At 39.6% G+C, this 12,102-nt stretch overlaps 1 protein-coding gene across 1 annotated transcript in view; it reads right to left on the bottom strand.

Annotated features, from left to right (window-relative positions):
- Positions 1 to 12,102, bottom strand: part of RPP30 (ribonuclease P/MRP subunit p30) — a 29,607-nt gene that overhangs the window by 7,984 nt on the left and 9,521 nt on the right. The window contains exon 6 of the mRNA XM_047760172.1: positions 7,923 to 8,012. Coding sequence (XP_047616128.1) covers positions 7,923 to 8,012 — 90 coding nt within the window. The remainder of the gene's footprint in view (positions 1 to 7,922; positions 8,013 to 12,102) is intronic.

Below are 12,102 nucleotides of genomic sequence, written 5' to 3'. Positions count from 1 at the left end.
TCAAATCATTATACAGAAATGTAAAATTTCTGCTGTGAAAAGTGCCATCGAGAAGTCTGGGAGTGGGTGAAGAAGGAACTGAGGAGTTAAATACCAGTGAGAGGAGCATTTGCAGAGGGAGGTGACAGTATGTGAAAAGGCTCTAGGGTTGAAGAGAGCCTTGTAGCACGTGGAGGTCGTCAGAGGTTGGGGAAGGGAGAATGAGAAGAGCCCTGGGGCGGGGGGAGTGGAGGCTACAGAAGACAGGAAGATCCTTAGAACTGAGACAGAATTAACCTTAATAGCCATGTAAAGCATCTAGGGATTTTAGCATGGAGGTGATAATCAGAGTCACAAGGCAAAGTCACTTGGTGGCTGTGGTTTTTAAATGAACAAAGGAAGGAAAGCAGGCAAGACCAGGCAGTGCGGTCCCAGTCTCTGCCTGGCAAGCGAGTTTCTATCATCCAGGGGTCGAACTGGGACTGGACCAGCTGTGACTGCTGGCGATCTACTCCTGACTGTTTTCAAGAAATGGAAAAACTTGTCTTCTTCCAGAATTGGCAGCCCACCTTGACTGAATTCATGTGTATGGCAGGTTCCTTCCATTCTCCCTTTCTGAACAGACTTCCTTTCCTCCACCCCCCAATCTTCCCTTTCCTTAACTTTTCTGCCTGCCTTAATTAAGGCACTGAGCTGTTATCTTAGATTTCCCTATATATTTGAAATTAGTTTAATTAGAATTTATATGCTATCTTCTCCATTGTAACTTCTCCCACTTTCTGATAACTTTTCCTGCCTCCAGTTCTTCCACCTGTGGGTGATTCTATCAGGGAATGATGACTGTGATGACACTGTGTCATAAAAATAAACCTTGTTCTCTCTGCCTAGCTTGGATGCATGAGCGCTAGTATCATGATACTTCTTTGTAAAATAGTACTATCACTTATACAAAAAGTGTTAAATATAGTTATGTTCTGAATGAATACGCAATAGCTTATGGAAAAGAGGTCATGTGATAATGCTGTTCACTATGGATTATCCACCATAAAAGGAACCAGGATGAACTTGGCAAACTGAAATTCCTAGATAAACCAAAACATGTTCTTTAACCATCTCCTCAACTATCCCCTGGCTACTAATTAGCCAATGAGGCTTACTTATATATATTTCTTTTCCTTATAAATTTAGGTGCTGAATTTGCTGACACAAGTCAGTAGGATGGAAAAGAATGGAAATAGAAGACGTGGGTGACACACAGAACTAAGGGACCAGGTCCTAAAGTATTTTCGAAAATTCACTGTCCTTCCCACTTTCCCTTGGGGACCAGATCAAAATAAAACTCCTTTTCAGGGGGCGGGGTGGAGAGGGTCAAATGGACATAATTATCAACTTAAATTATTTTTTAAGAAAAAAGCTCTGGTTCTGATCTTAGTACTTTAATCAAATTCCTTTTCAAATTGGAAACTCTGAGACAGAAAAATTGAGGATAATGTGCTCCTAAAGGTTCTGAACATTCCTTTCACAACACCTTATTTAAAATTTTTAGATAAAATACAGACTCATTACCTAAGCTCCTGCTTCTAAGACCATTTTAATGTAAATTGCTCATCAACTGATTGTTCTTAACAGCCTTTTCATAAAGAATGCCAGTGCCTGCCTGATTGGCTTTTGTTCCCATCTCGGACCAGAGGTTCTGGAATAGGCAGATGATTTCTTTACTAATGAGAAATAATAGTCACAAGGATGCTCCTGACCAAGGACAAGTGTGTGATATCTGAAGAGATTCTGATGGTAAAATTCCAAGGACTAAGCAAATCTCAAGAAGAGAGAAAGAAATAGGGAGTTGATTACTGGGACAATATACAGATTCCCTCTTAATTAGCTCTTTACTGAATTCAAAAGGATGACACTCTTGGTGTATCATTCTTTGAGATAGGTAACTTGGTCACATGTTTCATAAATCAGATAACAGAAGAAAGCAAAAAAAAGTCTTCATTGTATCTCTGCTCCCCTCTACCCCCTCCCACCTTCCATAATCATTTTTCTTAATTTCTTGTGTCTTCTTCTAGTGCTTTCTTCATACAAATATAAGAAAATATGAATATATACTATTATTTTCCCTCTTTCTTACCCCAAGGGTCGCCTACTACATTCTGGTTCTAGACTTGAAGGGCTTTCCGCGTCTGACTTCTGCATTGTTTTATAGCTGCAGAGTGCTCACTTGCATGCATTTAACCAAGCCTCTACTGAGTGATTCTGCATTATTTCAACCAACCAAATTTTGGGCTCATCTGTAGAATAAACACTAAAGTGGGACTGCAGGGTATTATGGGTCAAATTGTGGCCCCCAGAAAAGGTAGTGTTGAAGTCCTAATCCTCAGCACCTCAGAATGTAACCTGACTTGGAAACAGGGTCATCGTGGATGCATTTAGTTAAGATGAGGTCATATTAGAATAAGGTGGATCCCTAATCCAATATGACTGTGTCCTTATAATGGCCATGCAAAGACATAGAAATAGGGAAAACACGCTGAAAAAACAGAGGCAGAGATGGAGTTATGCATCTACAAGCCAAGGACCACCAACGATTGCCAGCAAACCACCAAAAGCCAGAAAAAGGCAAAGAAGAATTCCCCTGCAAGTTTCAGAGGGAGTATAACCCCAGTTATGTTTTCAGACTTCCAGTCTCCAGAACTGTGAGCCAAAACATTTGCATTAGTTTAAGCCACCCAATTTTCGGTACTTTGCTATGGTAGCCTCAGGAAACTAATACCCTAGGTCAGAGGGTAAAGCATTTATAATTTTGATAGTTGTTGCCAAATTACCCACTCCCCCACAGGGATTGTTCCAATTTACACTGTTACTAGGAAAGTGTGAGAATGCCTGCTTTCCCACAGCCTTCTAAGAGTGTATCATCAAACTTCTGGGTTTATACCAATCAGATAGGTGTTTTTTTTGTTTGTTTGTTTTTTGTTTTTTGTTTTCCTTTTTACAGCTGTACCTGAGGCACATGGAGGTTCCCAGGCTAGGGGTTGAATAGGAGCTGCAGCTGCCGACCTCCAACACAGCCACAGCAACGCTGCATCTGAATTGCATCTGGGACCTACGCCACAGCTCACAGCAACGTCAGATCCTTAACCCACTGAGAGGTCAGATCCTTAACCCACTGAGTGAGGTCAGGGATCGAACCCTCATCCTCTTAGTCGGGTTTGTTACCACTGAGCCACAACAGGAACTCCGAGATAGGTGATTTTAACGTGAATTTCTCTTAGCATGATGAATTTAAGCATCTTTTCATATGTTAAAGGGATGCTTGTATTTCCTTTCCTATGAAATATTTTTTTTCATATTCTTAATCCACTTTTTTGGATTGGTCATCTTTCTCTTTTTTTTTAACCTTCTCAACTTCTAGGAGCTCTTTATATATTAAAGAGATTAGCCATGTGTCCATGACATAAGTGAAACTATTTCCACCAGTCTGTCATTAGTCTTTTAACTCTGTACCTGGTGTTACTTTTTGTTTTTGCCACAGACTTTTTTTGATACTGACCAGTTTGCTGGCGCTGCTCCAGGCACTAGTTCAATAAAGTACTTAATGCAATTAGGTTCACAGTTTATGTGTAATGAAAAATAAAGGTTATAGAGCATTCACACCCAACTTTTCCTCAAACAACCTCACTGCTTCAGACAGTATTTACTGGATTTCTCTCAGTGGGGACTAACTGGACCATGAAGACAGAGACGGATTAGGGTTTAAAGAAATGCTGAGGGGAAAACATCAGAAAGAGAGCACAAAACATACCATCACTGAAAGTAGCTCCATAAACTTGAAGTCATTACTTAATGGCAATAGCACTATAAACAATCAAAGGGAAAGTGAAATTATATGCTGCTTAAAAAAATTTCTTCTTGTAGTTCCTGTTGTGGCTCAGCAGGTTATGAGCCCAACTAGTATCCATGAGGATGCAGGTTAGATCCCAGGCCTCACCCAGTGGGTTAAGAATCCCACGTTGCTGTGGCATAGACTGGCAGTTGCAGCTCCAATTCTACCCCTAGCCTGGGAACTTCCTTTCATATGCCACAGGTATGGCCTTTAAAAGAAAAAAACAAAAAACGAAAAACTTTCCAAAACTTGAATTCATAAAGATCATGTTTTAAAACATGAAATTTTTTTTGTGCTTAACAAAGAGCTCTGCTGTAAAGTAATTTTACAGAGAATTTCCCAGTGGGAAATGACAGCAGATTTAGAATCAAAGCTTGAGTACAAATCCCAGGTAAGCCTTTGAGAGAGAAGTGTTACCTGCTTTGAGCCACAAACTACCTGAGTCTCAATTCCACCACCTGTATAATGGAGATAATTCACATCTAGCCCACCCTAAGCTGCTGGGTCCGAGCAGGTGTGAAATTTACCTTAAAATGCTAAATAATTAGAAGTCATTTGGTTATTCAAGAAGAGGAAAGGAATTCAAATTTTTTGAAACCCAACTATCATGTGATAAAATGATTCTTGTACAAGTTACTTAGACTCCAGCAGAGGTTTGCAGGAGATTTTAAAGGGAATTACATAATTGAAATTATGGTGCTCTAAGCACGTGGTAAAGCCAACAAAAGAGTTGGGAGCTGAAAGTTAGACATAAGGAATGCTGGGGCGCTCCTTTAAATCCCAATCTTTTTTTTTTTTTTTTACTTTTTTGAGGGATGACCAACAAATACAACTATATATTTAGAGTTTACAATGTGAGGATCTGATATACACCAACTGTACATGGAGGAATGATCACCAAGATCAAGATAATTAACACATCTATCACCTGACACGTAACTTTTTTTTTTTTTTAAATGATGGGACTGCTTAGGACCTTCTCTCTGCTACTTGCTTACACTACTGGACGACTAATTACAGTCATCCATGCTGTATATTATGCCTCAGAACTTGTTCTTCTTTTAAGTGAAAATCTATACCCTTTGACCTAAAACCCCAACTTCCTGAGCTGATAATTATCACATGGTTTATGGCCTTTAGGTAAAAGGATAATAAGTTACCTATCTTAAAGCTCCTATTTCTCACCACCCCATCCAAATTGAGATCTGTGCCCAATCAAGTGATCCTTATAAAGGCAACCTATTAACTTCACTTGGCCAAAGACAAGTTCATTCTCAGGGCCAAAAGAGTATGCAAGGACCAAGACCTAAGACTGAATTATTCCCCACATTCACTACATTTTCTATACTTTCATGATAAATATATTTCCATACTTTAATCAAACAGCTCCATATCTGAAACAGGTATTATTAGGTACAAATAATATACATATAACTACACAACCACTATTACTTATGCTGAACAAGGTAGACAGACACCTTGTGTTGTATGCTTCTAGCTTTTAATTTTTTTAATTTTTAATTCCAGTTTCTCTTAAATGAACAAGAGGTGAATAAATTAATAGGGACTCTTCTGCTTCCTGACCAATTCATACCACAGCCTACTTCTACAATAGATGAAGACTAAAAATAATCCTGCACAGCCCTTCCCTCCACTCCATCATCTAGTTTTTATTAAACAACATATGTAAAGTGTTCACACCAGATTTTAAAAAAAGCAGACACTGTGTTAAATACTGCATATCCCTCTCACTTGTCAAATTTTTACTTTTTAGAATTCTTAAATTGAAAAATGTGGGAATGAAGCCAAAAATATCCATCAAAAAACAGCACTTTCCTGAATTTGTAGCCAGAATTGGAAGGTGGGCTGTCCTAGTGCTGCTGCCTCCAGGCTGTCCCCTCCTCAGACTGCCCCAGGGCCCCACTTTCCATCACTGTGGATGCTGCCCACCTAACGCTGATAACCAGCTAAGTAAGGACTAACAACCGGCAGGATTTGGCTGTGTTCCCTAAGCTGTACCTTGACATAGGAAGTTAGACATATATTCATCTAACTGACAAATTTTAGGGAGGCTCTGTTACAGGTATGTTATTGGAGAAATTAAAAAAAAAAAAAAAAAGACCATGATACAGTCGGTGCTCTCTAGAAGCTCATAATCTGGGTTGATCAGTAGGGCACCTGCATAAGAAAGCCATCACTTGGCTTACCATCATTGTAGGACACAACCACTGGGAAGCTCACCGCTGTTTTGAGACTCAGGGAATTATGCGCTGTGCACTGTGGTCCATTCCATGGGCTTGGCCTTAGATCACCTGCCACTATCTCCTCCCAACCAAGGACACAGTGTATGTGGGTTTGCTCAGGCAAAGCTGTCTAGAAAATGGCCTGCTAGTTCATTAAGGTGAAGAAAAAAGTCAAAAAGTTGTACGTTTAAGAGCAACTTACGGGGGGTTGGGGAGGGGGTGCCATTTACATGGAAACTGGAATGGCCGGAAAGAGCACTGGCAGGCTTTTAGAGACAAAGGCTGTTACCACTGGGGGAGAACCTCAGGTGAGGCCAATAAAACTGTCATCACCCAGGGGACAGTATTACTGTGAGCCTCTCACCACGGTAGCTGGGGCACATCAGAGTTCTCATTCGATGGGGAATTGGTCGGGACTATCCCAATCCTGTGTCTGAAGAGCTGAATGGTTTCTTATGATATCTGACAAGTGAGCTGTTAAACAACACAGATCTCCAAATCTAAAATGTGATGTCTAAGGGTCAGGGTTTTTTTTTTTTTTTTGTTCTTTCGGGGTTTTTTTTAGTGTTTACTTATATACTTATAAATATTGGCAAAAAACGAGAAACAATGATTTGAGCTTAACCAATACTGTTATATGTTCAGTGGTACTCTCAATATTTATCAGAAAAGAGCTGTTTTATTGTTTTCCCTTTAAATATATTACTTTAAAACTCTGAGTACTTTTCAAGTACAGTTTCAGCAGTGTATATTTAGGGGTAGAATATAAGCCATCTTAAAATTTTCCACACTGCAATTTTTCCACACCATACAGATCAATTTTCTCTTCTCATTGTCTCTCCCTATTCCCAGCATCAAGCTAATTCCTTAGCAGCAAAGAGGGAAACAAAAATTGAGGAAGTTGTGATTCTACAGAGACAAAAGAATAGGGAGTTAATCTATCTTGAAAAAATACAGACATTTTTGATTTTCCAATTCTGACAGGGCTAGATATGTAATCTAGATTATGAAACCCCTTTTCTCCTTCAATTGCAGTGTTTGAGAATGGGGGGCAGCTTTGGGAGCCTCTGTTCTAAAATAGCATCTTCACTCCTCCCAGGATCTGGCTGCCAAGGCAAAGAGTGGACAGCTGTGCCAACCTTAAAGCTACCGATGTGGAACAGTATCACTTTCACGATGGAAGAAGACTTTAAAAAAGGTGTAACAGATGGAAGATAAAGAGTAGAGAAAACAAGAGAAATTATGCAGAAAGATAATGAGAAAAATCCTACAGCAGAGGAAGGAGCACAAAATCTTCTGCATGCATGGTCACCTCTTAGGCAGTTATAAAAGTAACCCTCGGCTTTTGTGTGAACCAGCATGCTTCAACGCAGATTTTAATTTTGCGTAGACTACGCCTGCTGTGCTCTCCATGGCCTGCTCCCCTCTGCCTCTGCCAACCCTCCTTTCCAGTTTGCTGGTGCCTCTGGAACCCGCTCTGTCAATACACTTTCTCCTACTCCTTCTTTCTTGACTGCTCTGTGCCCTTAACATTCAACATTCAGACTCTACTATCCCTAAGAAACAGCCTTCATAAATCTGAATTCCTAAGGCCTTTCAAACACATCCGGTAATTTACTGAATATTTTTTATTTTAAGCTTTCTTGCTACCTTTAGGCAGCTTACACAAACAAAATCCTCCTTTCTAAGTTGCCTCCTATTTAGTACTAGCCTTTGTTTTTTCTCCCTGTAAGCAAAGTGGTTTCTTCTGCCCCCTTTCCAGTTCGTTAATGCGCGTTTCTAGAGATTCACATACTGAAAACAAGTGTTACACTTACCACATTAATAGGGGGTCTTTTGAAGTAAAATGGTAGTTTCTCTGTTACAGTTATGCAGACTATATCCACATCTAAATGGGTACAAGCAACCTGTCAAGAAGGGAAAAAAAACGAGTCAAGCTAAAAGGAAAACAGGCACATGTTAAGAACTGAGTTAGGGTCAACAGTGATATAATGAAATATAAACAGGTATGTTTCAATCCATAGGTTTTCTGTGGATTGAACACCTATGGTTCTATGGTCAAATACATCTATCCCTTTACAAAGTCAATGGTTCACATTTGGTTTGAACGGCTTAGCCGTAATCTTGCTGAAGCAGAGTGATGTGTCGACAGACCAGCTCAAAAGACAGGGTCTAGAGACTCTCTAACTCGTGGTCGGTGACATAAGGAGAGGTTGCTAAGAGAGACTCAGTTTCTGGAAGGTTACTTCAGATTGTCCCAGAAAAATGGGACATTTCTTCTGAAATCCAAGGGAAAAAAAAAAAAAAAAGCCAAAGGAATGTATGCATGGTCCATTTACTTCAGAAATTATTTATTTCTGTGCCAGTAATTGTCCCACGCCTGTGGCTCCTATGAGTCTATTGAACAGCCAAAGAAACACGTGGCACTACCAACGGTATTTTGTTCAAGTGCTAAGAGACACAAGGCATCTCCATAAATAGTCAGAGCAGAACTGTTATAAATCAAATGGCAATGAATGCATTTTTTAACTTTTAATTACCCTTTGTGATCATTTGTGCTATTACTTGTTGATACTCCATATTTACTTCCAAAAGAGATTTGAAACTGCTTTTTAAAAAATACATGCAAGATAAAATAAACAGATAAGGAAATCAAGATAAAAGGAAAATCAGGGAAGGAAAACAAAACGTTACAAGTCTAAGAGTGCAGGCCTAAAGACAGTGCTAGAAGATGCGTCTCTGGCTCTCATTTTGCCATTATTTGATTTACAGTGATAAAAAGACTTGGCTGTTTTGTACGACAATAAAAACAAGACTTACTGCCAATGCCAGTGTAATGAGCCTTGATGAACAAATTCAAGCTGCCAGGGGGGCTATGCTGGCAAACTAATATCAGTGGCACCAACCAAGAGAAAAGGGTCAAGAGGGGGTGACGGTACCCTGTAGGATCCCCTTGACCTTCAGCAGTGACAGGAACTTCAATCCTATCTTTTTTCTTCAGAACCTCCACTTTGGTCATTCCTCCCCTCACCCAGGGCTCTGGGAAGCAGGTAGTGATCAGAGGCTGCCTGGCTTTAAGATAGTCATAGTAACTTAGTAAGCCTGGGAAATAATGCCGTTTTGGCAAAAACATTTGGCTCATAAAGGATCTGCCCCATCCCAACTGCTAGAGCTGTCCAACTCATAAAAGAGTCATTGAAAATTTGGTTAAGAATAGATGAAGAAAAGCTCTGAATAGCAGATAAAACATGAAACAGGTTTAGCTTCTGGTTGCCATTTTTAAACTATCAGATTGGCAAAGATCAAAAAGCTAAAAAAAAAAAAAAAAAGGGGAGTTCCTATTGTGGCTCAGTGGAAACAAATCTGACTAGTATCCATGAGGATGCAGGTTTGATCCCTGGCCTCCCTGAGTGGGTTGAGGATCCAGCATTGCGGTGAGCTGTGGTGTAGGTCGAAGACTCAGATCAGATCTGGTGTTGCTGTGGCTGTGGTGTAGGCCAGCGGCTATAGGTCAGATTCAATACCTAGCCTGGGAATCTTCATATGCCACAAGTGCAGCCCTAGAAAGACCCCTCCCCAAAAAGTAAACAAAAAGCTTAGTAATCCACAGCTTACACAATAAATAAACAGGGACTCACAAGGTCTTTAAATCAGTACAGGGTCTTGAAAAGCATTTTAGCAATAGGTATCAAAATCCTGATGCACACATCAGGAAATTTCACCTATAGGAATGTATCCTAGAGACTAGAAATGTATTCTACAGTTATATACCCTATAAATGCTTAAGGATACCAATATAAGGACAGTCACTGCAACACCAATCACAAAAGACTAGACACAATCAAATATCCCTCAATTTTACTTAAAAAAATACGGTCCCTTTAAACAATGGAGTATGCTGACTCCTTAAAAGGAATGAGGTACCTCTCTAATGGATATTATGGAACCATCTCCAAGATGTACTGTTAGCTGAAAAAATCATGGGGTTAGGCAGGAAGGAAGGAAAGAGGGAGAGGGGAATGAAGGAAGGAGGGAAGGACTAGGTAAAAAAACCTCTGAAAAGATACACAAGAACCGCTACCAGTGATTGCCTCTGGATGAAAGGGAGAAGGAGTTTTAGGTGGGAGGAAGGTGTTCCTTTCAGCGCATTCTTCTCTGCACTGTGTGAATTTATTATTAAAAACACAAATTATTTTTCACTTTAAAAAGCTGATTCATTTCTTAGAAGCCAGTTAAACATTCCTCCCTTGGGTAAAGCTAAATTAGGTTACTTTTTAACCTAGTAATGCTCTTTTCCCCTCTTCTATATAACAGCAGTTAACTAAAAAACATCCCTTGTGTTGCTTTAGGTATATGCATTATAATGAACTTCCCCTTACAAAGGACAGCTCCACTTGGCTCCCTCAGACACCTTAGACTTAAATTGTCTCTAACTGAACTCTTTCGTTATTTAGCCTTCTATTAATCCAAATGTTCAATTGATACATTTAGCCAACTGTAAAGAGCCAATGTTCACATTATAATGAAATGCTTTCTAAATCATTAAAAAGATTACATTATGTCCAAATAATATTTGTGGTTAAGAATCTTATTACAGTGGTTTTGGCAGGCTGCATATGAATTCATATCAATCGTCCTTAACTTTTTTTTTTGGCCAAGGACTTGTGAGGATTTAAGGAAGGCATATTCCTAAAAGCACACACACACACACACACACACACACACACACATACACATTTATCTTTGATTTTATGGAACAAGGGGAACAGGAGGGTAGGGGTTTGGTCTCTCCCAAATCCCCTTCATGGATGTCAGGTTAGTATATCCTAGTATTTTATGATAAACAGTATGCAAGCGAGAGCCAAGCGTGCCCAGGAAAAAGAGAGATGCCCATAAATAGTGCCTCTCAACCTAAAGAATGTTTAAAAAACAAAACAAAAACCTCCCCTAAAAAATTTAGATGGAGATTTCCAGGCCCTACTCCCAGTAATAAATTCAGCAAGCAGAACCTAACAACCTGCATTTTAACAAATATTCCTGGCAGTTCTGATGCTGGTGGAGCCAGACCCCGCTTTGAAAAGCACCACCTTGAAAGATATCCCCTTTTCAGAGCCTCAGGTGATGGTGGCACACACAACAGTGCTCTGCAAAGGGTAAGGCGTGGATTTTGAAGGCAGGAAGAAAACAGAACGTCTTTTTTCATTTACTTTTAATTCCCTCCCTTAAAATTTGTTTTGTTCTGTGTGGGTATATTATTTTGTAAAGCACACTGACATAATGGAACATACAGATAATTTAAAAGAGAAAATGAACATGCATGTATCAGGGATGAAATTGAAAGCTCAATATTTTTCTAAAGCAACAGGGTACACACCCAGAGTGGTCTGGAGACCAGTGGACTAACTAACTTGATCTCCCCTCACCCTGTCCAGTTCCTTTAAATCCTAAATGAGGAATAACTAACTCAGAATCTCCAGAAACTCCTATGTAGCTCTCCTTGCCACATTCCACTGCCCCCCCCCCACCCCCGCCAAGAAGCCCTGGCCAATGGACTTATGACCTTTCATCTGTGCCTTATTCCCTGGGGCAACTATGGAGAGGAGGGGATTATCTGTGAGATGTATCTTCCAGATACTCTGAGTGGAAAACAGTGTTACTTCCCATGGAAACAATGCGATTTAAGGTGGTTAGATTTTTATACTACTAATCGTTAACGTATGTGTGTATGAATGCTTTTATGACGCTTTTCAGAGACCTTAGTTTTAGACTATCCTATCTACAAGGACACGTTTAAATTCCAGATAATCAATTTATAAACCAAACAAATAAAATCACTTAATAGAATATAACCTGTTAAGCAACAAACTGTTTGCATTTGACTCAATTCCATGATATCCTCACAAAAGCTTTATAATGGAAAAAAAAAAAGTCTTTCAAAATTGATTTTCTATAGAAAACAGGGAGAGTGCCAACTTCAACTGGGTCAATGGGTAAGAT

This window comes from Phacochoerus africanus, chromosome 15 (assembly GCF_016906955.1).
Source record: "Phacochoerus africanus isolate WHEZ1 chromosome 15, ROS_Pafr_v1, whole genome shotgun sequence".
In the NCBI taxonomy this organism is placed as follows: Eukaryota; Metazoa; Chordata; class Mammalia; order Artiodactyla; family Suidae; genus Phacochoerus; species Phacochoerus africanus.
The sequence above is the reverse complement of the archived record's forward strand: the minus strand, read 5'-3'. Positions and strand labels throughout refer to the sequence as shown.